The 27,276-nt window shown below is 40.3% G+C and overlaps 4 protein-coding genes and 1 long non-coding RNA gene across 10 annotated transcripts; 3 read left to right on the top strand and 2 right to left on the bottom strand.

Moving 5' to 3' along the window:
• The first annotated feature begins 19 nt into the window (after positions 1-19).
• On the top strand, positions 20-14,599 carry LOC114876615 (dynein axonemal heavy chain 12). The gene is made up of 28 exons (XM_046287970.1): positions 20-280; positions 361-993; positions 1,177-1,423; positions 1,514-1,915; positions 2,018-2,228; positions 2,286-2,559; positions 2,661-3,041; positions 3,099-3,192; positions 3,249-3,403; positions 3,489-3,774; positions 3,834-3,995; positions 4,044-4,255; positions 4,315-4,432; positions 4,627-4,867; positions 4,929-5,175; positions 5,261-8,441; positions 8,508-9,109; positions 9,170-9,456; positions 9,522-9,775; positions 9,850-10,146; positions 10,247-10,742; positions 10,834-11,579; positions 11,638-11,991; positions 12,250-12,874; positions 12,976-13,222; positions 13,302-13,707; positions 13,774-14,037; positions 14,101-14,599. The coding sequence occupies exons 2-28, from the start codon at positions 695-697 to the stop codon at positions 14,449-14,451; spliced, it is 11,439 nt and encodes a 3,812-aa protein (XP_046143926.1). The 5' UTR covers positions 20-280; positions 361-694; the 3' UTR covers positions 14,452-14,599.
• Positions 14,600-14,744: 145 nt separating this feature from the next.
• Positions 14,745-16,282, top strand: LOC114876613 (actin-related protein 6). Its single transcript, XM_029188332.2, has 3 exons — positions 14,745-14,974; positions 15,042-16,013; positions 16,083-16,282. Exons 1-3 carry the CDS (start codon positions 14,898-14,900, stop codon positions 16,210-16,212), a joined length of 1,179 nt encoding a protein of 392 aa, XP_029044165.1. The 5' UTR covers positions 14,745-14,897; the 3' UTR covers positions 16,213-16,282.
• A 17-nt stretch (positions 16,283-16,299) lies between these two features.
• On the bottom strand, positions 16,300-18,006 carry LOC114876614 (ubiquitin-like modifier-activating enzyme 5). Its single transcript, XM_029188333.1, has 6 exons — positions 17,776-18,006; positions 17,573-17,708; positions 17,312-17,508; positions 17,058-17,244; positions 16,652-16,988; positions 16,300-16,573 (listed from the first exon to the last, which is right to left on the bottom strand). Exons 1-6 carry the CDS (start codon positions 17,913-17,915, stop codon positions 16,395-16,397), a joined length of 1,176 nt encoding a protein of 391 aa, XP_029044166.1. The 5' UTR covers positions 17,916-18,006; the 3' UTR covers positions 16,300-16,394.
• A 330-nt stretch (positions 18,007-18,336) lies between these two features.
• LOC114876581 lies at positions 18,337-21,649 on the top strand. The gene is made up of 2 exons (XR_003789423.2): positions 18,337-18,621; positions 19,437-21,649. It is a non-coding gene; the product is annotated as an uncharacterized LOC114876581 (long non-coding RNA).
• Positions 21,100-26,906, bottom strand: LOC114876580 (casein kinase II subunit alpha). Of its 6 annotated transcripts, none has more exons than XM_029188237.2 (8): positions 26,475-26,663; positions 25,402-25,555; positions 25,212-25,323; positions 24,911-25,123; positions 24,273-24,467; positions 23,857-24,208; positions 23,697-23,774; positions 21,100-22,064 (listed from the first exon to the last, which is right to left on the bottom strand). In XM_029188237.2, exons 1-8 carry the CDS (start codon positions 26,653-26,655, stop codon positions 21,703-21,705), a joined length of 1,647 nt encoding a protein of 548 aa, XP_029044070.2. In that variant the 5' UTR covers positions 26,656-26,663; the 3' UTR covers positions 21,100-21,702. The 6 variants fall into 6 exon arrangements, with proteins under 6 accessions (XP_029044070.2, XP_029044067.2, XP_029044066.2 ...); XM_029188234.2 differs by having other exon boundaries at positions 22,014-22,064; positions 23,681-23,774; positions 26,475-26,659; XM_029188233.2 differs by having other exon boundaries at positions 22,014-22,118; positions 23,681-23,774; positions 26,475-26,659.
• Positions 26,907-27,276: the final 370 nt, after the last annotated feature.

The following is a 27,276-nucleotide window of genomic DNA, read 5'->3' on the forward strand; positions in this document are numbered from 1 at the left end:
AATATCCCGCCATGCCGCCATATTTGATTACTTTCGATCGATCGATTCGCGAAAAACAATTGCCAATTCGCTTGGTTCGGTTCCGTCTATCAACCAAAAAGTTTCGCGTTCGCGTCGAAACATAATTTACGTGCAATTAAAATAAAAGCAGTTAACAAAAATGACGGATACGATGGAAAGTGGAACTATGTCCAGTGAAACGGTCTTAACCCATAATTTAAGCGGTCAATCGGAATTTAAAGAATTTCTTAGGAGGTCGAACGCTTTTAGGTTACAAACGGTATATTTTCACGGTTTATTTTTTTTTGAATCGCTGTTAATTCCATCACGCGTATTGTATGTCAAAATATTTTTTTCAAGGTTGACACCGAAGAAATGCGCGACGTATTAAAATCAGTAATCGCTAGAACGAAGATCGAACACGAGAAAAAGGGGAACAAGTGTCAAACGACTCGCAAGTGTCGATTACAACAGCCTCAGAGTTTCTATTTCGAAAAGCTGAAAGAGTTTGCGAACAAATTACCCTCGAATACTCTTCTGCTTGTATGCGATATTTCAAAATGCGCGCGAATATTCGCAATCGAAATATTTCTACACGATTGAATATTACGTCGTTTAGGAGTGGGAAAACAACATACGCAATTTAGTGACGCCCAGTCTTCGAAACAAATATGCGGGTATTTTTGAGGAACAAATGGAAGAAACCAAAAGACGTTATTACGAAGCGATGCATGATGCAACTGTGAAACAAGTGGTAGCGATCGAATGTCAAGAAACGTGTAACGAGGATTTGAAAGGATTCCCGCCGTTTAAGCTAGCCGGCCGGACAGATCTGTATCCTAAGTATTTGAAAAATCGTTGCGCGGTAAAAAGACAATATTATTTACCCCATAGACTGATGAGGAATATTGTCGCCAAAACGTACACCCTGATGCCACGATGGATTTGCGATTTCGGACGTTATCGGAAACTTGGTTATCTTGATTTTAACAGGTTGTATATTTGAATTCCTACAAGCGTTGCGCATGCGCACGCGCATGTGCAATCGCGATGTCACGAATTCTCACATTCGCGCCATGTTTGCAATGAATTTTATCCATTCACTTATTACACAATTGCACAAACGAAACGTACAATTAATGTTCAACACATTTAACACTTTCTGGAACGTTTAAGATTCTTGGATTTGGTGGAAACGGATACGAAAAAAGGCGCTCTCGCAGTGAGCAGTGGCTACTATGGTGACATCGTGCGACTTATCTCTCAACCGCGCTATCTTCACGACGTACCTCCACCCTCGATACGACCGTTCCTCAACTGTGCAAATAATCTGCTCGGCCTTCAAGTGGAAACATGCATGATAAACACCATCGTATATCTACTTGAAATCTTGAATGACCCGCACACCGTACCATTACTAAAAGTATACAACTTACACGCTTTATTGATTAATATGAAAACTATCCAAAATTGAATTTTATGGATCGTTTAAAGAAATATTTTATCTTTGCAGGTGCAATTAAAATGCGAGAACAACGAGTTGTTTCTTAGCCCAACGTTGCATGAAATTTACATGGCATTCCGCACTATCGTTGGAAATATCGGTAACATTGGTCAACAATTACCGCCGTTAGATTCATGGGTAGGCGTGAAAATCGATCGCGCCTACATCAAAGTCGTTTTACCTGAATGGTATCTGGAAGAAACTCATCAACGGCTCGCCGAAGTCCTACACCATACTTTTCAACCCTTAAACGATTACGTCGACGAACTGCGTGAGAAGTTCAAAGTTGTTTTCGATCCGGGAACACACAAAAACCTTGCCACTTACACAGTTGGTACAGGGCGCACTTTCCAAGAATGCGTGGCCAAGGTGGAAGATTTTAATCGATTTATCCGAGATATAAACGGCATGGTAAATAATACGATCGAGTCTCTCGTTATATTGCCGCGGTCAGGGTAAACATTTTTCAAGCTCCCAAACTCTAATTAACTAATCGAGAAATACATTTTCCAGCTGGATCACGAGTACTTTCCCACGGGAACGATATACCAGGTGGATGCGAAAGTAGGTCTTCTCCATTACACGGGACAGGTGCGCGAATTAATCATCGAGGAACTCATTAAAACTCATTGGAACTACAACACTGAAATTTGCAACGCGTTCGAAGACATAAGAGAACGAGCTTTGAACGTGCCCACTACTACCAAAGAATTACTAGAATTGGGTAAATTTTCTGTCGAATAAACTAGGGTTGAAACAAAAAAAAACGCTTCCATTTTAGGCGAATACATGTTAATGGCTGCATCGACGTTGATGAAGGCGCTGGAAGAGAAAATCACTGTGTCGTTGCGCATGATGGCTTCGTTGATCGAAATGACTGCATTGTCCAAAGATCACATAGAGTTAAATAATACCACTGTACATTGGCTAAAGCGGATAAGACCGATATTCGAACAAAACAGCGCGGTGTATGAACAAACGAAGTACGAGCTGGAGGAGAAGCTTCACAGAAAGGTCGAGAGCTTGAACGCGGACGTTGAAAGTATGTTTCCTAGGTGAGTTGTTCGGCTAGGAATTAACTGCTCTTTTCAACGCCTTTAGAACTAATCCTTTCCAATCCTTAGATTATCTAACTGTTAGAATGATTGTTACACAGATTAGAAATAATGAACGATATGAACGACGCGGATCGAATACACGAGTACATAGAGTACATGCGAAAATTCGCGCGGGACTTGGAACGCGCTGACGAGAGGGTGACGTGGATCAACCAAGAGGAGGAGCTTTTCCAATACGCTGTTTCTCAGTATCCGCGCATCAAAGAGCTGAAAGAGAACATAATGCCGTATTACGAACTGATTTATCGCGGTTTTCGGTGGCAAAGACACCGCGACGTTTGGTTGGATGGGCCGTTCGAGTATCTCGACTCGAACGTGATCGAAAACAAAACTACCGAATACTTCACCGATTTCAATAAGATCAATAAACAGTACAAGACGAAAATCAAAATGGAACTCGCAATGAGTTATCCTTATTGGTAAGGCTGTATAAGATCGTATGCGTCGTGAGATAAGACAGTAATTATTTTTCTTAGTTTCATGGGATCGCCGGACGATCCGGATCCGTTTCAACAACCAGCGCCTCTGAACCTCTGTAATCAGCTTATCGAGAATGTGAAATGGTTCAAGGTAAATTGTCCGCATTGTTCCTTGGAATAATTTTTTATCCTTGTTTCTTCACGCAGTATTATATACCTCTGTTGGCGGTGTTCCGGAATCCTGCTTTGCGGCAGACCCATTGGGACGATATGTCGGTTATAGCTGGCTTCGATCTTACCCCCGACGCTGGAACGACCTTTCGAAAGATTATAAAAATGGACTTGATGGACGATTTGGAAAAGTAATTATGAGTTCACCGTTATAATTTTAATTTAATTTTCCAAGACAGGAACGTAACGCGTACAACGATCTCCTGCTCGTTTTAGGTACGAAATGATAAGTACAAGCGCAACGAAGCAACTGATGCTCGAAGAGTTGCTAGCGAAGTTGATCACCGAATGGGACGACGTGATATTTACCACCGTACCGTACAAAGACTCCGGGGTAAACATTTTAACGCAACTGGATGATATTCAAGCCCTGTTGGAGGAGCAGATCGTAAAAGTCCAAGCGATGCGTGGATCAGCGTTCGTCAAACGTATCGAGGAAGAGGTGAAAGAATTCTATGCTCTTTTACTTCGGATGCGATCGACGATCGACGAATGGACCAAAGTACGCTCAAAGTCTTCCTCGGAGGCGCCTAAACTCTAGCCACCCGTCTCGTTATTCAGGTACAAGTGCAATGGATGTATTTGTTGCCGATCTTTTCGAGCAAAGATATCGTGGCGCAATTGCCCGAGGAGGAAATACTGTTCGTTCAAGTGGACAGAATATTTCGTAGCGCGATGACCGGCGTCTCCAGGGATCCTCGCGTCCGAGAAACAGCCGGCTCTGTAAGTGAACGCTTTCAACGACGCGTCGAGATCGAGGCGTGCTTTTAGGTGGGTCTTTTAGAAATCATGACGGAAGCGAACATCTTAATGGAAAAAGTCAACGACGGGGTGTTGAATTACTTGGAGAAAAAGAGACTATACTTCCCGCGTTTCTTCTTCTTGAGCAACGACGATATGCTGGAAATACTGTCCGAAACGAAGGAACCCCTTCGCGTTCAACCGCATCTTCGAAAATGCTTCGAGGGAATAAATAAATTGGGGTAAATTCTGTTAAATCATCGAAGCAGCAAGAACAATCTCGACGAATTTTTATTTATAGATTCAACGACGAAATGGAGATATATTCGATGTTCAGCGAGGATGGCGAAGAAGTAAACGTGCAGGAGCAGATCTCGACCGCTGCAGCGAGAGGTTGCGTGGAACGCTGGCTCGTTCAAGTAAAAAATCACGACAATTTTACTTAGTTCCTTTTATTATCCCTTTGAGTGCTGAATATTTCTTGGCGAAGCTCTCCTAATACTTTTTCGCTAGTGTGAACTCTCCAAAATCATTATTCATTTACAATTTCTACATTTATTATACATCCATAGCACTCAAAGGGTTATTACCGAGCGTTATTCGCATTTGTCAGGTCGAGGAACAAATGGTGAAATCTATACGACACGAAATCTTGATGAGCTACCTAGATTACGAGGTGAACAAACGAAACGTGTGGGTGCTTATATGGCCTGGTATGGTCGTTTTATGCGTCGCGCAAATTTACTGGAGCATGCAAGTTCAAAACAGCCTTATGACTCGTATAGCTTCGACGATGGAAACGTTGCATTCGAAACTAAGACATCAAATCCTAGACATGGTGGAGCTGGTTAAAGGTAGCATAACTTTGAAAATCCAGGTTTGGGATCGTTACACGTGAGTTTGATCTGTACGCAGGACATTTGTCGAAACAAAATCGAACCACGTTAAACGCTCTCATCACGCTTGACGTTCACGCGATGGATGTGGTGAAAATGCTGATCGACAAAAAGATCAGAAGCGAAATGGATTTTGAATGGTTAGCGCAGCTACGCTACTATTGGGAAGACGACGTGTTTGTTAGAATTATATACACGGCGGTGTCCTATGCGTACGAGTATCTTGGAAATTGTCCTCGACTCGTTATTACCCCTTTAACTGATAGGTATGGATTCGTACGATGTACGAATTTTTACTGCACAGATCTTCTTCGCTTTCGTCGAATTTTCATCGTTTAAACTTTCTCGTAGATGTTATCGCACGTTAATCGGTGCGTACTCGTTGCACCTGAACGGAGCGCCGGAAGGTCCTGCCGGTACCGGAAAGACGGAAACGACGAAGGATCTAAGCAGAGCGATCGCCGTTCAGTGCGTAGTATTCAACTGCTCCGAGGGGCTCGACTATAAGAACATGGGGAAATTTTTCAAAGGTCTCGCTTCGTGTGGCGCGTGGTCCTGCTTCGACGAGTTCAACAGAATCGAGCTCGAAGTGCTATCGGTAGTCGCGCAACAAATCCTCTGCATCATCCAAGCTGTACGCGGTAAAGTGGAAACGTTCGTGTTCGAAGGGACCGAACTGAGATTAAATCCCTCCGTTTACGTTTGCATCACGATGAATCCCGGCTACGCGGGTCGCACAGAGCTGCCCGATAATCTTAAAGTACTGTTCCGAACGGTGGCGATGATGGTACCCGATTACGCCATGATAGCCGAGATATTCCTCTACTCGTCCGGCTTTGGCACCGCTCGAGAGCTCTCCACAAAAATCGTCACAACGTACAAGCTCTGCTCCGAGCAGCTATCCACGCAATCTCATTACGATTACGGTATGCGAGCGGTGAAGACTGTCTTAACGGCTGCTCAAAACATCAAGCTTCAATTTCCAGAGGAGAACGAGTCTGTCTTGTTGCTTCGATCCGTCATCGACGTGAATCTACCGAAATTCTTGGCTCACGACGTTCCGCTCTTCCAAGGCATAGTCTCCGATTTATTCCCCGGCCTGGAGCTTCCCTCGCCCAGTTACGACGTCCTATTAAAAGCTGTTCGAGAGATAGCACGAAAACGGAATCTGCAACCGGTGGATGGTTTTCTATTGAAGATCATTCAAACGTTCGAAATGATGATCGTCCGACACGGATTCATGCTGGTCGGCGATCCTTTCGGCGGGAAAACTTCTGTCCTCTACACTCTGGCCGATGCTCTAACCTTGATGGACGAATGGGGCGAGAAGAATGGAGCGGTGACCAAGTATTTCACTATCAATCCGAAATCTATAACCTTAGGACAGTTGTACGGTTTCTTCGATCCGGTCTCCTCCGAGTGGACCGACGGTGTCTGCGCGGTTGCCTTCCGAAGGTACTGCACCGAGGATACTCCCGACAGGAAATGGATCATTTTCGACGGGCCGGTGGACGCCGTTTGGATCGAGAACCTCAACACTGTGCTCGACGATAACAAGAAACTCTGCTTAACGTCCGGCGAGATAATGCAAATGTCCGGCGTAATGTCGATGATCTTCGAAGCGATGGATCTTTTTCACGCCTCCCCCGCTACCGTCTCGCGTTGCGGCATGATTTACATAGAACCACGGGTCCTAGGCTGGAAGCCGTTCTTTCGATCCTGGATGAACAAATTAAACCCAGCTTGGACGCAGGATAACAAAGAATACATCCGGCAACTGTTTCACTGGCTGATCGATCCCTGCTTGGAGTTCATCAGAAAGCAATGCCGCGTTACCATGAACGCCGGACAAATCCATCAAGTCGTATCAACCATGCACCTATTCGAGATGTTCATGGAGGACGCGGTCGAGCAGAATCCAAAGACGTTCGATCAATTCGTTTTACCTTGGTTACAGGCGACCATGTTGATGTCTATTGTCTGGGGTGCCGCCGGTACCTTGAGCTACGATTCTCGCTTGAAATTCAACGATTATTATCTGACCTTCTGGAAGAACGAGCAGAAGGAACATCCGCTTCCAGAGTTTCTCGTCGATGCGCTAATTTCTATTCCAACCGAAGAGCCGATACACGATTGCTTTTACACGTATCGCGGTCGAGGTGCTTGGAGACGGTTCGCCGATGTGGCCAGGCAGCAAGAACTTCTGGAGACCGAGAGTATCGTTCAACTGATGGTCCCTACCATCGACACCGTCAAGTATCAACAGTTGTTCCTTATGCACGTGCAACACCGCAAACGTTTCCTTCTCTACGGTGAAACGGGCACCGGAAAAAGTTTCTACATAAAGGATCTGATCATGAACAGATTGAGCGAGAAGGAATACCTACCGAATTTTGTAACGTTCACGCCTAACATAACTGCCGCACAGACGCAGGAACTAATCGTCCTGAAACTGTACAAAAGACGGAGGAATCAGTTCGGTCCTCTGGCTGGCACACAGTGCATCGTCTTCATCGACGACGTGAACATGCCCGCGAAAGAGATGTACGGCTCCCAACCGCCCATCGAACTCCTTCGTCAGTTCTTCGATCACAAGGTTTGGTTCGATCTGAAGAAACCAGAGATGATACACATCTACGACACCATGTTCGTCTGCGCCATGGCACCTCCAGGTGGTAGCAGACAGGAAGTCTACCAAAGGTTCTTGCGACACTTCAATCTGTACAGCATCAGCAATTTCTCAGAGGAAACTGTTACTCGAATCTTTACGAATATAGCATTCGTAGGGTTGCAAAGAAACGGTTTCACCACTGCGGTGATGGGAACCATCATCGACATCGTACGCGCCACGCAGAATATTTTTCAGCACGCTCGAGCGGAGCTCAGACCGACCCCGACGAAGTCTCACTATTTGTTCAATCTCCGTGATTTCGCTCGCGTGATCACAGGGTGTACCATGATCAAAGAGGAATCCGTCGAGTCCAAGACGGATTTCACGAGACTCTGGGTCCACGAGATTCTAAGAGTGTTCGGGGATAGATTAGTGGATCAAGACGACAGGCAGTGGCTCTTCTTGAAGATCAAGGAAGTAGTTAGCAGTAATCTGAAGGAGTCGTTCGACTCGGCGTTCGAATACCTACCGAAATTCAAGGATCAATTAACGGAGGAAAGTCTGCGAAGTCTGATATTCGGGAATTTCATGGACGTCGACTCGATTCCCACCGATCGTCGGTACGAAGAAGTGAAGTCGATGGACGAGTACACCGAAGTGGCGATCTCCTATCTGGAAGACTATAATCTCACTCATAGACACAAGATAGATATCGTTCTCTTCCGTTACGCTCTGGAACATCTCGCGAGGATTTGTCGTATACTGGTGATCCCTTGCGGGAGCTTGTTGATGGTCGGCGTGGGTGGATCCGGAAGACAATCGTTGACCAAATTGGCGTCCACCATGGTCGGTCACGGTCTGTTCCAGCCGGAGATCGGCAGCACCTATGGCGTGCAAGAATGGCGAGACGATATAAAGAAGGTTCTTTATTTAATTTTAACTAATCTCCAAGCTATTTCTTTCATCCTAACGAGATTCTTTTTCCAGGTCCTCACGAACTCCGGTGGCGCGGGCAAAGATCACGTGTTTCTCTTAACCGAAGGACAAATCAAAAGCGAGATCTTCCTGAACGACATAGACAGTTTGTTAAATTCCGGCGAGGTACCGAATCTCTTCACCATCGAGGAGAGGCAAGAGCTCATCGAGGCGACGCGGCTAGCCGCTCAAGGCGGTAATCGTAACCTGGACATATCGGTCCTGTCGGTGCTGGCTTACTTCGTGAACCGATGCAAAGAGAAACTGCACATCATGCTCTGCTTCAGCCCCATCGGCGACAGTTTCCGAATCAGGCTTCGACTCTATCCTAGCCTGGTGAACTGTTGCACCATCGACTGGTTCGACGTATGGCCGGAGGATGCTCTGGAACAGGTAGCTCTACGCAGCACTACCGACATCAACATCGACGAACAGGTGAAGGTAAACGCGGTGGTAGCCTGCAAATACTTTCACGTTTGCGCGAAAGACGTGAGCACGAGATTTTATAACGCCACCGGTAGGAAAACGTACGTCACCACCGCGGGATTTCTGGATCTTATACGAACGTACGCAGAGTTGATGGAGGAGAAGCAGCAGGAACTCATACTTGCAAGGTACGACGATACGACGATAAAGAACGTGTCATGTGTAATTTTCTTTTTTTTCCACGATAGAGATCGATACATCAGCGGACTGGATAAACTGGAGTACGCCGCCCAACAAATCGGCCAAATGAAGGTAACTCTTTCGCGGTTGAGACCTCAGCTCGAGGCGTCTGCTAAAGAGACGACCGAGACGATGAAGAAAATCGAGACCGAAAATGTGAGCGTGGCGAAAGCGAGGCTGTTGGTGAAGAGAGACGAAGACATGGCGAACGTTCAAGCTGAGGTCGCGAAGAAGTTGAAGACGGAATGCGAAGCTGATCTTGCGGAGGTTCTTCCTGCTTTGGACGACGCGATAGGTATGCGAGCGTTTATCATCTCTCGTGATTCATGCAGTTAATCGTGGTTGATTTTCGATCGTTAGCCGCTCTGAACACGTTAAAGCCAGCCGACATAGCCGTCGTAAGGACGATGAGAAGCCCTCCCGCCGGAGTGAAGCTCGTAATGGCCGCTGTGTGCGTGATGTTAGCTATACCTCCCGCTAGAGTCGAAGATCCTACAACTGGTAAAAAGTTCAACGACTACTGGGGACCTAGTAAACGTTTGTTAGGCGACATAAGGTTCTTGGAGACCTTACGGCAATACGACAAAGACAATATCCCTGACAACATAATACACGTATCCGTCTTCTTCTTCTTCTTCTGTTCTCCGTTCGCTCGGGACAGTTCTTAACGAGTTCGATGTATCCGCAGGAAATTAAGACGACCTATCTGACGAATAAAACCTTCGAACCAAAAGTGGTAGCGAGAGCGTCGTCAGCGGCCGAAGGGCTGTGCAAATGGGTGAGAGCGATGGTTTTGTACGACGAGGTAGCGAAAGTTGTAGGCCCGAAGAGGATGAAACTCGACGACGCGCAGAGGGACTACGAGAACACCGTCAAGTTTCTCAACGAGAGACGCGAAATGCTCGCCAAGTTGACCGAGAGACTCGCTGTTCTTCATCAAAGTTTGCAAGCAATTCTCGAGAAGAAAATTCAACTGGAGAACGAGGTAATACGTCGCGATCGTTGCTTCTCTTTCTTGTTTCATGTTTACCTAAAAAATTATAGTTTTTTCATTGAAACTATCATTTCTCTGTGCATCGATTTAGGTAGCAAACTGCAGGAACAAGCTGATTCGAGCGGAGAAATTAATCAGCGGATTAGGAGGAGAAAAAGATCGTTGGATGACGGCCGCAGCGAATTTACAAAAGTCTTACGATACTTTACCAGGCGACATTTTAATTTCCTGCGGTATGATTGCGTATTTAGGACCGTTCACCGCCGCCTATCGCGACGAGAGCCTGCTGAAATGGATGAACCACGTTAAAAACTTGAAGATACCTTGCACCGATAATTACGACTTCGTCCAGATACTTGGTACCGAGATAAAGATCAATTCTTGGAACATATTCGGTCTGCCGCGGGATTCCTTCTCCACCGAGAACGCCATCATCATGGACAATTCTAAACGCTGGAGTTTGTTCATCGATCCTCAGAGCCAAGCGAACAAATGGATTCGGAACATGGAGAAGCAGAACAAACTGGAAATTGTCAAATTAACAGACGCCAATTATATGAATGTTATAGAGCGAGCTCTGGAGTACGGTACTTGAAACTTTTTTCCTTAATCACAGTAGTAGTAGTAGTTAGTTTATTTATTTCCCAATGGAATTACAATTGAATTCCTTAATCACAGGCAAACCGGTACTGATAGAGAACGTCGCGGAGGAGTTGACGCCACCCCTCGATCCGATATTGACCAAAGCGATATACAAATTGGGCCCCTTGTGGCACATCACCCTCGGCGAGAAGGTGATCGAATATAATTTGCGATTCAAATTGTACATCACGACGAAGCTGCGGAATCCGCACTATCTGCCGGAGGTCTTCAACAAGGTGACCATCATCAATTTCGCTTTAACCATCGACGCGTTGGAGGATCAACTGTTAGGTATCGTGGTGGCCAAGGAGAGACCCGATTTACAAGAGAAACGAGAATACTTGATTATTCAAAGTGCGGCGAATAAGAAAGCCTTGAAGCAAGTCGAGGACAATATTCTGAAGACCCTGTCCGCGTCTGGTGCGAGTATCTTAGAAGACGAGGAAGCGATAGAGATTCTGGATTCGTCGAAACTCTTGTCGGCTGATATATTGAAGAAACAATCCAGCGCGAAGAAGACGGAGGTACAAATCGAAAGGTTCCGATTGAGTTACAGGCCGATCGCTACACACAGCGCTGCTCTTTATTACACTATCACCGATCTACCCAACATCGATCCCATGTATCAGTATTCTTTGAGCTGGTTCATTAATTTGTACGTGACGTCGATCGACACCGCGAACAAAAGCAACATCCTCGAGAGGAGGCTCATGTTTCTGCGGGAAACTTTCACCTATAATTTGTACCAAAACGTTTGCAGATCGTTGTTCGAAAAAGATAAGGTAAATCGTAAGAAGAGTTATTCCATTTGAAATAACCAGTCAATTTTTTTCTCTTCAGCTCCTGTATTCGTTCGTCCTGTACGTGACGATTTTACTGTCGAAAAATGCGATCACGCAAGAAGAGATAATGTTCTTCTTAACCGGAGGTGTCGCCCTGGCTGCCATTCCGGGCAATCCAGCGCCAGCTTGGCTTCCAGATAAATCCTGGGCCGAGATTTGCAGATCCAACGTTTTATCCAGTTTCGCCAAGTTTCAGCAAAGTTTCCTTGACCATCTAAGCGACTGGAAAAATTATTATGATTTATTGAATCCAGAAGACTCGCCGTTACCACATCCTTGGGAGGCTGTTTTGACTCCCTTTCAGAAGCTGATCGTTACGAGAATAATCAGAACCGATAAAGTGATGATTATGGTAAGGATAAGGAAAAATATAGATTATTTTAGGATATGATCTGGGTGAGTAATTTATTACTAATTTTAATAATAAGATTATAATTGATGGTATGAGAAGAGTTCTGCCATTTTTCGTAAATGTCAAAAGGGGGAAAAATAACCCTCTAGCTTCAAGGGTTAGGAAAATATCCCTGCATTAGCCTTGAATTCGGTCCCGGAAAACCTTCTCCCAGGACGACGCGTTATATTTTTCATCTTACAACGAAAATCATTTCAGATACAACGATTCGTGAAAGCTGGAATGGGTCTGAATTTCATCGTACCTCCACCGTTCGACATCTCCAAGTCCTTCGCCGATTCCAGCTTCTTGATACCGTTGATCTTCATCTTGTCACCTGGTTCAGACCCAATGGAAGCGCTAACGAAATACGCCGAGAGCACCAACTTCACCGACAGGTTTGAGTCGATCTCGCTGGGTCAAGGGCAAGGGCCGATCGCTGAAAAATTGATAATAAAAGCGCAGAACGACGGCGAGTGGGTGTGCTTGCAAAACTGTCACTTGGCGGCCTCTTGGATGGCTACTTTGGAGAGCATCTGCGAGAAACTTGACCCATCGAACACGCACTCCAACTTCCGCCTTTGGCTAACCAGTTACCCATCGGAACACTTTCCGATCACCATCTTGCAAAACGGCGTTAAAATGACCAACGAACCGCCTACGGGGTTGCAAAATAACATCATGAGGTCGTACAAGGCCGAGGCAGCAAGGGATCCGGATTTCTTCGACACCGATCCAAGAAAGAAGCGAGCGTACTCCAAGTTGCTTTACGCTTTGTGCTTCTTCCATGCCGTGGTCCAGGAAAGACGGAATTACGGCGCGCAGGGGTGGAACATCAGATACGGTTCGTTTCTTTAACCCTTTCGCTGCCTGTCTTTCGCCCGTCGTAGCGAAAGGGTTAATTACCCATATTTATGATTCATCAGGTGACTCGATTTGTTGCAGGTTTCAATGAATCCGACCTTCAAATATCCGCCCAACAGCTTCAGCTATACGTGAACGGTTACAAAGAGGTACCCTTCAAAGCGATCGTATATTTAACCGGCGAATGTAATTATGGCGGTAGGGTCACCGACGACAGAGATCGAAGATGTTTGAACACGATATTGCAAGATTTCTACAACCAAGATGTAATTACCGATGCTAATTATTCTTTCGCGGATACCGGACCCGAATATGCTCTACCAAAAAGGTATTTCTTTCTCTCTCTCTCTCTCTCTGTCCATCTGTTTCAAACAGAAAGATATTAATACGCATATTATAATACTTAGAAACGAATACGAAGATTACATTAAACAAATTCAAGGGATTCCTCTGAATCCACCGCCAGAAGCACTGGGATTACATATGAACGCAGGCATCACGCGGGATCTTGAGCTAGCAAATGATTTCTTTCAGTCTATGATGTTAATCCGAGGAACGGTCACGGTGGGTGATACTTCTAAGCAGGACGAAATGCTGTTGAGTATGAAGAACGATATATACAAACGAATGCCTGAATTATTCGACATCGAGGAGGCGCAAAAACGGTATCCCGTTATGTACATGGAGTCTATGAACACGGTTCTGATACAAGAACTGGAAAGGTACAACACTCTTTTACGCGAAATACGACAGTCCCTCGTGTTGCTGGAGAAAGCGGTGAAAGGGCTGATAGTGATGACACCCGCGATAGAGGTAACATGAGAAACCTTGATTATTTACCAATATGTAATTACAATATAATGTAATTTACGATTGTAGATTCTAGCCGTTCATATATTACACGCGAAGATACCACCATCTTGGGTAAAAGCGTGCGCCTATCCAACTTTAAAACCATTGCCAAACTTCATCAATGACTTTTTGCTTCGATTGAACTTTTTTCACAAATGGTTGACGCATGGTATACCGCAGACGTTTTGGATATCCGGATTCTCGTTTGTCCATGCTTTTCTTACGGCAACGATGCAAAACTTTGCAAGAAAATACAAAATACCTATCGACAAAATTGATTTCGATTTTCAGGTTTTCATTATTTTACAAATTACCTAACGTTATCGGTGAAGTAAAAGTTTCTTTGATTTTTAGGTACTTCCTATCCACGATTCAGAGACTTCGCCCACGGATGGCGTTTACGTTTATGGAATGTATTTGGCGGGCGCGAGATGGGATCTAACGAGCATGTTACTTGCTGAAAGTCACCCAAAAATCCTCTGGGATCTCATTCCAATTATTTGGATGAAACCGTGCGAAGTAAATTTGCTTGATGTAAATGAACGCTACCAATGCCCCCTTTACATAACTTCGGCTCGTTATGGTGTTCTCAAAACAACTGGACACTCAACGAATTACGTGATATCCATTCTTTTGGATACCGACCGTCCTGTAAAACATTGGATTAAAAGAGGGCTGGCTTTACTTTGTCAACTCGACCATTAAATATTGCTTAGACTATTCGCTTTTTATATCTCAAATTAAAAAATATATACATGTATATATTATGAAAATCATATGGTGTAGGATCGCAATGGTTATTCGCGATTTTCTGAGATAGAGTCTTTTATTGTAATAGAGCTTTGTAAAAAATAAAATCGCGCGCCTTTAACCTTCCGATCGCATGGGGGTGGAATGGATAGAATGGGGGTGCATCGAGGCGGGGGCGTCAGGCCCAGGGCACCATGCTTCCTCCTGCTGCCGGTAGATGGCGCAAGAATCGAGGGCGCCATATTGAAGCGCTTTGAATCTGCCGGTAAGCGACATTTCTGTCAGTGCATGTATTAAAGAAATATATGTATTCGATGAAACTGGATGACACTTTTACAACGTACCAGAGAAAAAGAAAAGCACAGTTGAACATTTTCTAATTGTTTAATCGTTTCTTTAACATGAGTAACTCCATTTTTGTTCTTGACAATGGCGCCTACACGACAAAAGTAGGGTTAGCTTCTTCCGATAACCCCAAGTGAGTATCAACAATGAAACAAGGTTAGGTTTAAAAATGATACGAATCTTAATGTTTTCGCTTCTAGATTGGTTCCTAATTGTATAATGAAAGCGAAAAGCGAACGGCGAAGACCTTTTGTGGGAAATCAAATCGAAGAATGTCGAGACGCGTCAGGATTGTTTTACATTTTACCATTTCAAAAAGGGTATCTTGTCAATTGGGACGTCCAAAAAACTGTCTGGGACTACGTATTCTCGAAAGAATGTTGCCCGGTGAATTTAAATCAGCTTTCTGTAATTGTCACCGAGCCTTTGTTCAATTTTCCAACGGTTCAAGAGGCAACGACAGAAATATTTTTCGAAGAATACGAATGTCAAAGTCTCCTAAGAATTAATGCTTCTACTCTTTCTTGTTATCAGTATAGAACGGAAAATCCTAATACAAAGTGTTGCATAGTAGTTGATACCGGTTATAGTTTTACTCATATAGTTCCTTATGTAAATGATACCAAAGTTAAAGAAGGTATCAGACGCATCGACGTGGGTGGAAAGCTACTTACGAACCATCTTAAAGAAATAATATCTTATAGACAGCTTCACGTCATGGATGAAACTTACGTGATAAATCAGGTGAAGGAGGATTCCTGTTTCGTGTCTCAAGAATTTTTCAAAGATATGGAAATTGCCAAGAGTAAACTGGAAAACAATCCTATAATCAAAGATTATGTTTTGCCAGATTACACGACGTTGAGACGTGGTTACCTTAAAAATCCAGAACCTCCTAATGAACTACAAACTCTGCGTTTAAGTAACGAAAGATTTGCTATACCCGAAATTTTATTTTTTCCATCGGACGTTGGCATCCGACAGATGGGTATTCCAGAAGCAATTATGGACTGTCTAAAAGGGTGCGACGAAGAGACATGGCCACACCTTTTATCTAACATTATTCTTACTGGGGGTAATGCAAAGTTTCCAGGATTTCATGAAAGAATATATAAAGAAGTTAGGAGTCTAGCCCCTGCTGAATATACGATAAATGTTTATTTACCCGAAAAGTATAAAAATATTTCAGTATTGTTAGACATTTTCGACGAATACATTACTTATCATTACGTCGTTTTCAGCCCCATCACCTACGCATGGCATGGTGGTAAAACGTTATCCAAAGATCCAATACTTCCAACTCTTTTAGTAACTAGAGAAGATTACGAGGAAGAGGGACAAAATCTGTGTTTCGAACGTTTCGACGTCTAATTTTAATAGATTTGTATTTTTATTATACAAAATCGTATTGCACGTAAATAAATTTTTAATTCTTTGATAAGTCCAACAGATAATAAATACAAAAAGGTAACAATTTGGAATATTATTTAGGTATTGTGAAAATGTTACAAAAGGTGCGAATGGAATGCATATATAATGTGCAAAAGCAATATTTAAATATATTTCATTTGTTGCATTAAATCTTCTAGACTAGCTTCAGATTCAGACAGAATTTGATTGGCTGGAGGATCCGACGAAGGCGTCGGTACGCTATACGCTTCTCTTACGCCTAATGACGATGGACGATCACTTTCATCTACCTGTCCATCGTGTTCATCGACGAGAGAAATTCCTAAGAATCGTATGAGAAATTTAATTATGCCTTCTTGTATCTTGTATAATATAGTATCATATTTTGTATGACACATACCCCATTCATTATCTTCATGCAGGGGCTTATCATCAACTATTTCTTTCTTTTTTTCTTCCGGTTTTGGTTTCAACGCATACTCCCGCTGACGTTCTCTACAATACCTATCCTCACAATGTGGATTTGGTCTTAATATCATCTTAGGGAAGAAATCTTGCATTGCATTGTAACCTAAATAATAGGTCACATCTCCAAAATTTAAAAGGTATTTCAATGAATTCTGAACTAAAAACCCTGCCACAATGCCCATTGTTGTAGGTAATGATGCTGCGCATACGCCATCTCGTTTTAACGTTTTTTCATCTATGTTCTCTGCTACTACCAATGGAGGAGCGCACTAAAAGTGAAGTGAGGTAAAACTATCGACATTCAAATCTTAAGTAGTAATTTGTTGACTTTTAATCACCGCAAAACAAGCCGTTTCCCCGGGAATGATGAACTGAATGTGACCAGAAACAGCATTTTCAGAGACTCCACTTTCAAACCATTTCTGATTCAGTTCATTACAAGCAGCATTAATTGCCATCCTTGCTTCAAAATTGTCCACGCAACTTAATACCAAATCTACCGGTCCCTTATTCAAACTCGACGTGCTAAAAATGAAATTTAATATCTACTACAGTGTCTTGTAATTCTAATCTATGAAAAATCATGTTATACCTTAAGGTATTCATGAAATCTTCAAAATGATCCACTGTAGTAATATTATAATTATGAGTATCGATATCTACATCAGGATTAATGTATTGCAATGTTTTTGCTGCTGCTTCTACTTTACTTTGACCAGCTTGGTGTGGTTGAAAGAAAAGTCTGTTCATATTTGCCATTTCTACCTTATCATAGTCGAAAAGAATTAACTGAAATTCAAATGGTTTATTATTCAAAGAATAAAAAACTCGTGATTTACAATAAAATTACTACCTTTCCTATTCCACATCTTGTTAGCATTTCTGCAGTCACACTGCCAACTCCACCTACTCCAACTATAGCAATAGTTAATTCTCTTATCCTTTCATAGTTGTCTACTATACCCATACGTTTCAATGCCATCAATCGACTAGCCAAAAAATAGAATTCTTACATTAATATTATATTATAATATTATAAAAGAAACTGGTAATTACCTGTAAGGATTTGAATCAACTACTTCGCTTGACATATGTTCTATCTTTTCTCTTGTTATAGACATATTTTTGCTCTGCTCTTCGAGTAACTTGCTTTCAAGTTCTTTAACTCGTTCTTGCAATTTCTCTACTTCGTTCATTGTTGAAAATAAAGCACTTTTACTAAAAAACAATATCTACAGATCCAACAACATTGAATTCGACTGTAAAGAGGTAGAGAGTATATACTATTTTTTTTTCGACCGTAGCACCATCTATACAAAAGTGGTTGAAACTATTCGACAACTTATCGACCGGTTTACCGACACTAGTATGACTGCTAACGCCATCTATTCGAAAGTCGCGGAACACGATCCCCGATTAGTTTCCGGGATTTCCCGGTAGGTGGCACTAGTGGTCGCGCCAGTGTCGGTAAGCCGGCCGATAAGTTGTCGAATAGTTTGCGCCGTTTTCGTATAGATGGCGCAACCGGCGAAGTAGTTGCGCGGGCAGCGTTCCCCCACTCCTGTTCGGCGCTCGAGAGGGGAGCGTAGCTCGCAGCGTTCAGTTCGTTGCCGACTGCGTCCATGTGTGGACTATTCTCTGGTAAGAGTTCGTCCCGGATGACGCTAATAAAAACGCATTGTGGTTCAGTTATTTCTACACAGCGTGCGGCTCCCACGTTCCCATACTGCGGCTGTCTGGAGGACCGACATTTGGAACCCCCTTTCTGGCGGAATATTTAATTTTATGTTTTCCATATTATAGTTAAATTTTTGCAGATCTAACCTCGCCAAGGGAGCGTTTGCGACCCCCAGAATCATGACCCTTCGAGAACAAAGCATGTCTAGTCTTTCTTTATCTGTAGTAAGTGGTATACGTACTGTTAACTTATTTAACTCCTTTGCGTATTTTCAAAATATACTGTTAAAATAACGATACTTATATTTAGTAAAAAAATAGAAGATAAAGGAAAATAATATGCATACATACTTAAATTATACGAATCTTTACGTATGTATATTTAACAAAGAGTTTAAAGTAAAAACAATCATAGGTGTTTGATTTTAAAATTACAAAATGAATTGTAACGTTGTTTTTTTTTTTTTTAATACAAACGAAATTGTATTTGCATCTTTTTTTTAAGTAGTTCTATACAGCACTGGTATTTTAGTGTCGTTACAACGTTTCTTTTTGTGGCTGTAAATCATACATGTTATCGTTACATTATATGGTACGCACAAATGTCTCATGTCCGCACAAAACAAATCGGTAAACGTTTTGTCATTACTTTATTTTGCCATCGTATCACTAATTTCCCGAGTAAACATTGCAAAAACATGAAAAAACATATTGCATAATATAAAAATGGGTTATTTTTTTTTCTTTTGTTATAATGCTTCAACGATCGATGACAGGTTCAAGTCAAAGCATTTTCGTGCACTTTGGCTAATTTTTATTGTCATACCTCAACCACGTCAAAATACTTTGTTTTACACTATCCCGCGTTTAAACAAACGAAGAATCTAAGTAATCTATGCAATCGAAGAGAAAAACAGGAAAATGTTGAAAAAGTCTGTAAACAAATTTTACTTTATCGCTTTGGCATTATAATGAAAGTATATAAAATTTGAATATACATTTGTGTACGATGAAACATTCAGTGCACTTTCTTCTCTCAGGATACAGCCGTTCTCGAAGGTAAATGTGAAAGAATTTTTAAGACTGGCCTATAAATGAACGATGACGATTGAACGGCGTTTCCAGTGATTTCCGTTTGACATCACATTTTTGCTTTCAATGTATATGTACGTAATAAGAAAATTATGACGTTGCAAGTTAAAATTATCGAAGTTAAAATATCCAGCGTAATATATTAATTATATTAGTGACAATTCGTTATCTTAATTTTCTTCTTTCCGTTTTAAGTTCGTTTGCAGATTTAAATAGCAATTATTCAATAGTTTCTTTTTTTTTTCTTCTATAAAACTAAACTAGATTATCGTAAACTTAACGCATGAACAGGGAAGGTTATCAAACTTGGATAAACAATTACATTTGCGCCGTTCTTGCCACGTGAAGATGACTTGAAATTAGATTATTTGTCGTGTACTAGCGATACGACAATTATTATAAGCATAATAAATAAAATTGTATTTATACTTTACTCGTACACGGAGTATTCCTTCATTATTTTTTTTTTTTTTTTTTACATGTTTAACATCTATAGCGCAGTATTCCACCTCGCACATCTATGTACTCTCTCGCTTATTTTCGCTTATCTGGGTACACGTATATATATATGTATATGTATTTTTTTTTTTTTTGTTAGCATTATTGAAAAATAAAATATACATATATACATGTGAAATCTTAAAATACATGAGAATAAGGCAAAAACGGCGCAGTGATCAGAATAAAAAGCGAACATTACTACTTAGCCGATAATATTCGAGGGCACATAATGCTCGAATTTAAATTCACACTCCGCTTGGTAGGGTACGCATTTGTAATACGCTAGCGTATATACGTGTTTCCTATATACGTATATACGTATGTGTGCGTATGCCGCGTCCTATGTATGTGTACGTATACGCACGCATACATATATACATTATACATATATATATATATATATATCGAATTGACCGTACTTTATGCGCAATTTATACGTATAGGAACTGACGAATTCTTTCGAAATAATACGAAAGGACATGGTATACAAGTGGAGTGTGCTATAATTCCTATACATTCTTCAAAAGTACGTCATTTCTCTTTCCCTCTCCCTCGCTCTTTCTCTCTTCCCCATCTTCTTCTAATGGTGAACGTTTTTTTTTTTTTCTTTTCTCTTCAAATGTACACAATAAATTGGCTTAAATTCGTATATAAATAATTACTCGTTCAATTTATAAGAAACACATTGGTAATGCTGTATACGAAATAATTCGATTGATTTAATGCGGTGTAAATTTCTTTGATCAGCGCATCAAGCGTACAAATGTACAGCAATACAAATGTTTCGGTTCGTTATCGGCGCGTGTATCGTTCGTGTGTAGGCTTTTGCTGACGCCAAGTGTTTTTTAACGTGCCTGTGAATTCTCGCTTAGATCGATGTTTGAATTGAATCGCGCGAATTATGGATTTCGATGCGAACTACGCGCGTCGGAATAACCGAGGAACGTAGATGAGCATTGAAGTTAACAAGAGGGGACTAGCGTTTGAAAAATCGCATTTTCGTTTCTCGATTAACGATGCCTTTTTCTTTTTTTCTTTCTTTTTTTAACCAACGCGTTGGTAACGTGTCTATTACTGGATACATAGGTATTCACAGAGCACAAAGAGTACTTGGCTATAACAAACATTTTATTCAACTATCATTGTATCAGATATAAACGAACATTTTTATCATCGTTAAAAGTACTAAACCGAGCGGCCTAAAGGTACATGTATAAGTGTGAGCACGTGCTTTATGTATGTGTGTATGTGTGTGTGTATGTATGTAATGTGTGGATGCAAATACACGTGGTTTTTGCTTCGTATATCGTCTTAATTACGATATCTTGTATAGTAACGGACGATCTTCCAAGTGGCATAACATGATCTAATCGTATCTTTACGCGTTTACGAATTTCCCGTGACCATGGCGTTTGGTAGTAGCGTCAATGAAACACGGTTAATCATAAATCACAAGATGGAAAAAAGGCAACATACAAATATTTCAATGGCACACGTACACCGGCCAATATGGACGGAGCACGTACTCTGATCTGATAGATTATTTCATTCTGCCATTCTACACAGCTTCGTTTCTAAACCATTCGCAGTTATACTACAGTCAACGAACACATAAATTAATATTTTTTTTTTTTCGTCTATAGCCGTTCGACTTGAATCATATACACAGCGGATCGCTTCCGTTACAAGAAGAAAAAAAAAAAATAAGTTCGTTCAAGTGATTCCCGGATTAAAGAACAAGGAATGTCTAAAATGTAGAACTTTATATACCATGTCAGAATATAATCGCCATTTACATAAAGAATGGTCCACCGTCATACGAATTAGTACTTTTCTTCTTGATTTCGCAAGTTCAGGTGGAATGAATAGATCAGCCGTTAGTACATAACGAGCGAATAGTCGAATATCGTATGTAAAAGACGCAACGGATGTGATGAATACTTTAGAGTTTTCCGAGTCCCATTTGCAACTCTTCCCACCACATATTTCAGTCCGTCTGTTCCATGAACCGGCACGCTGCTCACAGTCACGCCTAAGGTTTCGATTAAGCCCCTCGCGCCAACAAGTATCGATACCTAAACGAAAATGTTTGATTCTTCGCACGCTCCTCTCATAAATACGTATACTGACTAAAAACAGAAGAAAAAAAAAAGAAAAGAAATGTCTGCTTTGAAACGACCGAGCAATTCAAGTCCAGTTGTCGTTTAATACGGACCAAACTTAATATTATAATACAAATCCTTCCTGACCTATCATTGAGAAACTTCCAACGAATGTAACACGCGTATCACGCTCCTTTCTTTTTCCCCCGAAATTAAACTTGTACAATATCAATTATAGTGTATTTTGTAATTTTATTAAACAATTAAATTTATGATATTTGCTGCGGTTAAACTTGGACTCTAAGGTCAGTGCTTTTTCACTAGACGAACGGATACTATGATTGATATTGTACAGAGAGATTATAACATTTTCCCCGCGAATAGTGAAATTTCGACAGTTTAAATAAATTATTTCTGTAATGTGTATCAACTACCGTTTCGTTAAGGAGGAATCAAACATTTTCTCTCAGGTGTTATTTTATCACCGCAGCGCGTGCGACTTTATCCTGTTACTAGTATCGAGAAGAAATGCATTCATCGCATAATTGGCGAGGCATCGCGATAACCGATTCTCGATGCGACAATAGAAGAAAGGATAGCAATTTTTTTTTTTATACATTTTACTCTAGCTTTAGATCGATCGACACTAAACGACATACAGACTTGAATCGTTTGAATATTTCAAATCAAACATTTGTTTAGTCGCATCTCTAGTTACACTATAACCATCTGAAACGATCTTCTTGTTAAAATCGAAAAGGAAGATATGTATAAAAAAGAAAAGAAAGAAAAAAAAAGACGTGGTGGTCGTTAAAAATTTTTGAAATCTAAAAGTACCACGTACTATGAAAAATTAAATATGCATTGAGAGTTGCAAAAAGAAGATCGCTTTATGTGTTGTTGAGAACCGATATTACTTTATTTCGTACGTTTTCAATATAATATGACTATAAATCGCATCGGTCATTCCACACTCCTGAATCCTGTTAATCAAGTATCACCGACAAGATGTTTTACATTTTGACAAAAATGCAGAGACTTAATTGTTCGTTACTTAGGTGTCTGGAACGACCTTGCGTAAAGCGTACCGTAGTGTGTGTGTGTGTGGTTTTTCTTTTTTTCTTTTTAATGCTTTAATCTAATCCGCAATGGAAACGATTCTCGACGGATACTTAATATTAAGGATTCACTTTAACATAAATGTGTTTTACGTTCAACGTTTCGAACACTTTACGCGACAACAATTGCCATTGCGAATTAGCTAAACTGTATATGCCGGACGATATCTAATAATCATGTAATAGAACTGCGTGTATTCGTACATTGTTATACAGACACGACCTGTTCGTATTTCCGGCAATCTTTTTTCCTTCATTTTTTTTTTTCGTTTTTTTTCATTATAAATATCATAAAATAGAAATTGCGAATTCGAATCAATTACGAACTTTACGGATGTTCAACTGATACCACGCATCGTATTCGGTGATGCGCGAATGGAAAGTTCGGGGGGCGTTCTCATGGTCGATTCAACAATACGTGAATGATATGATTAAATAATTATAAATTGGAAATTGAGGTGATGACATTACCTGGGCCGTTACTCACCTACAGGCAACGAACCTGTTACGGGAGTAGGTGACGATGATACCATGTTTAATCGACCTTGTTCTTTCGCTATTGGATCTAGAATGATTGAAAGGGAAATAGAGAGATCATTTCTTTTCCTTTGAAATTATTCAACGAGTTTCTCTTTCTTTTTACTTACAAAAATAGGGATGCTCCATAGCTTCGCGTGCGGTGAGTCTCTCGTAATGATCGTAGCGCAAAAGTTTGTCAAGAAAATCAAGACTTTCGTGTGATACCAAATGCTGATTCTCCGAATGCATGAAACGTTCCCAACGTTTACGCGAATGTCGTCCTAGGATGTCGTTGAAACGAGGATCCAATTCGATATGGTACTTCTCAAGGTATTCGAACAGTTCCTCGGTTCCAAGAACCTTTGCAATTCTAACTAGTTGGTCATAATTATCGTGTCCATGAAAGAACGGTTCTTTCCTGAATATCATACTGGCAAGCATGCATCCAAGTGACCACATATCTAACGAATAATCATACATCTGGAATAAAAATTGAACGATGTATTTATCTGTTAATATATCAATCAATTTTCAACTTACGAACCTGAAAATCTACGAGTAATTCTGGACCTTTGAAATAACGCGAGGCTACTCGTACGTTATATTCTTGACCAGGATGATAGAACTCTGCTAGACCCCAATCGATTAACCGCAACTTTCGATTTTCATGATCTATCATTACGTTGTGCGGTTTCACATCCCTGTGCATTATTCCCATACTATGACAGTAATCCAATGCCTAAACAGAAAAACAATATCACACGTTACGTATCGTTAATGCGTTATTTTCATTTCTTTTTTTCATAAATCCATTACACAGTTACATTTATAACTACGAAATGAATTGAACGCTATCGACGTTACTTACTTAATGTAAGATTCACGAGTCCGAAAATTTAAACAATTTCTCGATCTCTAAGAATGTTTTCTATCATGTTATGAAAAACGAAAGAGAAATTTCTTTCTTCTAATGGAAAAATAGTAAATTACTTTTTACAAATATACAATACTATGCCAACTACAATAAATATTGTTATTAATGTAAAGAAAATTTGTACAAACTGAGCATTTAAGAACTCGTTCTTCGACCTACGATATACACCTACGTCTATCGAAACAATAATCTCGAAGATTCGCATTGGAGTGATACTTGAACTTCATTGCATTTAACAATACACGCACTTTTAATAATTCGTAGAGGTAGTATCTTATGTCGTAGTCTGTTAGCGTCTGGTATAATTGCTTGAAGTCTGTGTTGTTGACATGTTCAAAAATCAGTGCCGGTGTCCTTGATACAGGATCTTTGACAACTGCTTGGAGAGTAATTATGTTGGTCCCACCTTTAAGATTTTCTAAGATTTTAATCTCCCTTTTTATTTTCTTCTTCTTTACTGGCTAGAAATGAAAATCATATGAAAATTTAAAAAAAAAACTGTAAATAATCACAATTCATTCATTACAATCTAACTTATTTCTTTTGTACCTTTAAAATTTTTACAACACATTTTTCATTATTTGTGATATTAATTGCTTCAAACACTTCGCTATATTTTCCTCTGCCTAATTTTCTTACTAACTGATAATCATCTTGTTGCCTATGTAATAAGGAATCAATCATAAATAAGCAGACTAAAATATAAATACACCGATTGTTGTAAGATTAATACACTTACCCCCAATCGACAACATAAGATTCATAGTCCCAGTAATCTCTAGGTTTACGTGCATTTACATCGGTGTAAACTCGCGCTCTACTGGGTAGTGCCATTTTTTCTGATATATCACTACTGCTATTTGTTTTGTCGATTGCTATGCTTTCACTGTTGTCTATCGAAAAATTATAAAAGGTAGTTAATTTATCTCCTCCACTCACCCAGTTACGAATGCGCGAGGACAAACATACACCTAAGTCATTAAAAAAAAAATTATATTAAAAGGAGAACATTAAATACATTATGATTTGTTAACAAAACTATACAGAATTTTAAGATAATAATTCTAAGTTAATTAACTTGTGCTTCCATATTTCAAATAAGTTATACGTTAAATATTAAAGATTCATTGAAACAATTCGATAGCACATATTTATTCATAATATTACAATGCATTTATAATTAATTACAATAATTTAATGTTCATGTATAAGCATTACAAGTATAACAATCGCTCAATTTTTATACATTCTTTGCTCCAAATTTTATAAAACATACATTCACGCTACGACCACTATGTTCGATACATTAATGATGTATGAACATTGATCACATACAAAGATGAACCTTATTATTTAGCAATGCGATGACTATATCAAATAGAATGTACAGAATGAAAATTATTTGTACAGAGTAAAAATCAATACTTGCTATGTAATTGAAATAACAAAGCAAGGAAAGAACTTGGGTACTTCATTAACCAACAATTTCAACTTGAATTTTCAGCAAAATCTACTTGAAAATATCAGCAAATATATGAGGAAAGTATATGAAATAGCTTATAGATTTTGTAGTGTACTTTTCACTGAAGGTATTTATTAACATTCAAAGGGGGATCTGATCAGAATAACCAGTTACATGGTTAGAAGAATCAAAACAACTTCAATAAGAATCATTACATGATATAAAGTAGAGTATCAGGTGAAAATACAGGTGGTAGAATGCAAAATCTAACAAATGTAAAAATACGTTGATTAGAATGAATGAACACTATTCTGTAGATGTCTATTGATTATAAGTTTTTAGAACATTACCGTTTCGTTCCAATAGATTTAGACGTGCAACTTGGTGAACGAATAGTGGTACATGTATAGGTGGAATTTCCACGTGGAAAAATTTGATATTTTCATAAAGAAAGAAAAATCGAGGGAAAAATTTATCTCCTATCGATACACGGATTAGAAACACGCACAGGCATAAAGCACGAACACACATGTACGAGATAAATCACACGCCATCGCAATCAGGAAATTAACGTTCGACTTATTTTCGACTCACCTAATGCATTCCGGACCCGAATCTTGATTAGATTGATCGCAACAGATCAGTAAATTCCTCGTGAGATCACGCAACCTGCTTCCCGAGTACGTGAGGCCGCGCGAACGCGTGAAACTCAAAGATTTTTGCGGGCGGCCGGCTTCTCAAACGAGCGAGGTCCAAGATGGCAACCAACAACCCAGCACAAACTTCAAATATATAGATTGAAAACCATCAACTTCCAAACGTTAATAATTCTCCTCAAAGGATAATTTATTATCGGTGTCGTTTCCTTAAAATATTCATTTTCGATTCCCAATTAATTGCACTTCTTATATTTTCATTTATTTTACTAAAACTGATATTTGATGGAATATAAAACATAAAATTTTTACCACGTTTTCCATGCAGATAGAGGAAACTTAAATATTAATTTTCTAATATTACGTTAGGCTATTAGACTGCATATATATACAGTATATATATATATAAAATAGCAGCAAATTGCCACCGGAAACATACAAATAAATTAAATAACTTTGAATAGACCTCCTACAAAATAGTAAAAATTAGCAACAA

The sequence above is a fragment of the Osmia bicornis genome, chromosome 11 (genome assembly GCF_907164935.1).
Source record: "Osmia bicornis bicornis chromosome 11, iOsmBic2.1, whole genome shotgun sequence".
Lineage (NCBI taxonomy): Eukaryota > Metazoa > Arthropoda > Insecta > Hymenoptera > Megachilidae > Osmia > Osmia bicornis.

Bases quoted from the DNA above. Each gene is read 5' to 3' on its own strand.
- LOC114876614 (XM_029188333.1), bottom strand. From the start codon at position 17,915: ATGAACGAAGTAGAGAAATTGCAAGAACGAGTTAAAGAACTTGAAAGC. The intron at 17,509-17,572 runs GTAGTAATTTTA...TTTGAATTTCAG, and splicing joins CAAGATGTGGAATAGGAAAG to TTAATTCTTTTCGACTATGA. The intron at 16,989-17,057 runs GTGATTAAAAGT...CTTCACTTTTAG, and splicing joins GGGAAACGGCTTGTTTTGCG to TGCGCTCCTCCATTGGTAGT.
- LOC114876613 (XM_029188332.2), top strand. From the start codon at position 14,898: ATGAGTAACTCCATTTTTGTTCTTGACAATGGCGCCTACACGACAAAA. The intron at 14,975-15,041 runs GTGAGTATCAAC...TTTCGCTTCTAG, and splicing joins GCTTCTTCCGATAACCCCAA to ATTGGTTCCTAATTGTATAA. The intron at 16,014-16,082 runs GTATAAAAATAT...CGTCGTTTTCAG, and splicing joins AATGTTTATTTACCCGAAAA to CCCCATCACCTACGCATGGC.
- LOC114876615 (XM_046287970.1), top strand. From the start codon at position 695: ATGGAAGAAACCAAAAGACGTTATTACGAAGCGATGCATGATGCAACT. The intron at 1,916-2,017 runs GTAAATAATACG...TACATTTTCCAG, and splicing joins TCCGAGATATAAACGGCATG to CTGGATCACGAGTACTTTCC. The intron at 9,776-9,849 runs GTATCCGTCTTC...ATGTATCCGCAG, and splicing joins TCCCTGACAACATAATACAC to GAAATTAAGACGACCTATCT.
- LOC114876580 (XM_029188237.2), bottom strand. From the start codon at position 26,655: ATGTGTGTTCGTGCTTTATGCCTGTGCGTGTTTCTAATCCGTGTATCG. The intron at 25,124-25,211 runs GTACAAAAGAAA...TTTCATTTCTAG, and splicing joins GTGTTGTAAAAATTTTAAAG to CCAGTAAAGAAGAAGAAAAT. The intron at 23,775-23,856 runs GTAAGTAAAAAG...CAATCATTCTAG, and splicing joins TATGGAGCATCCCTATTTTT to ATCCAATAGCGAAAGAACAA.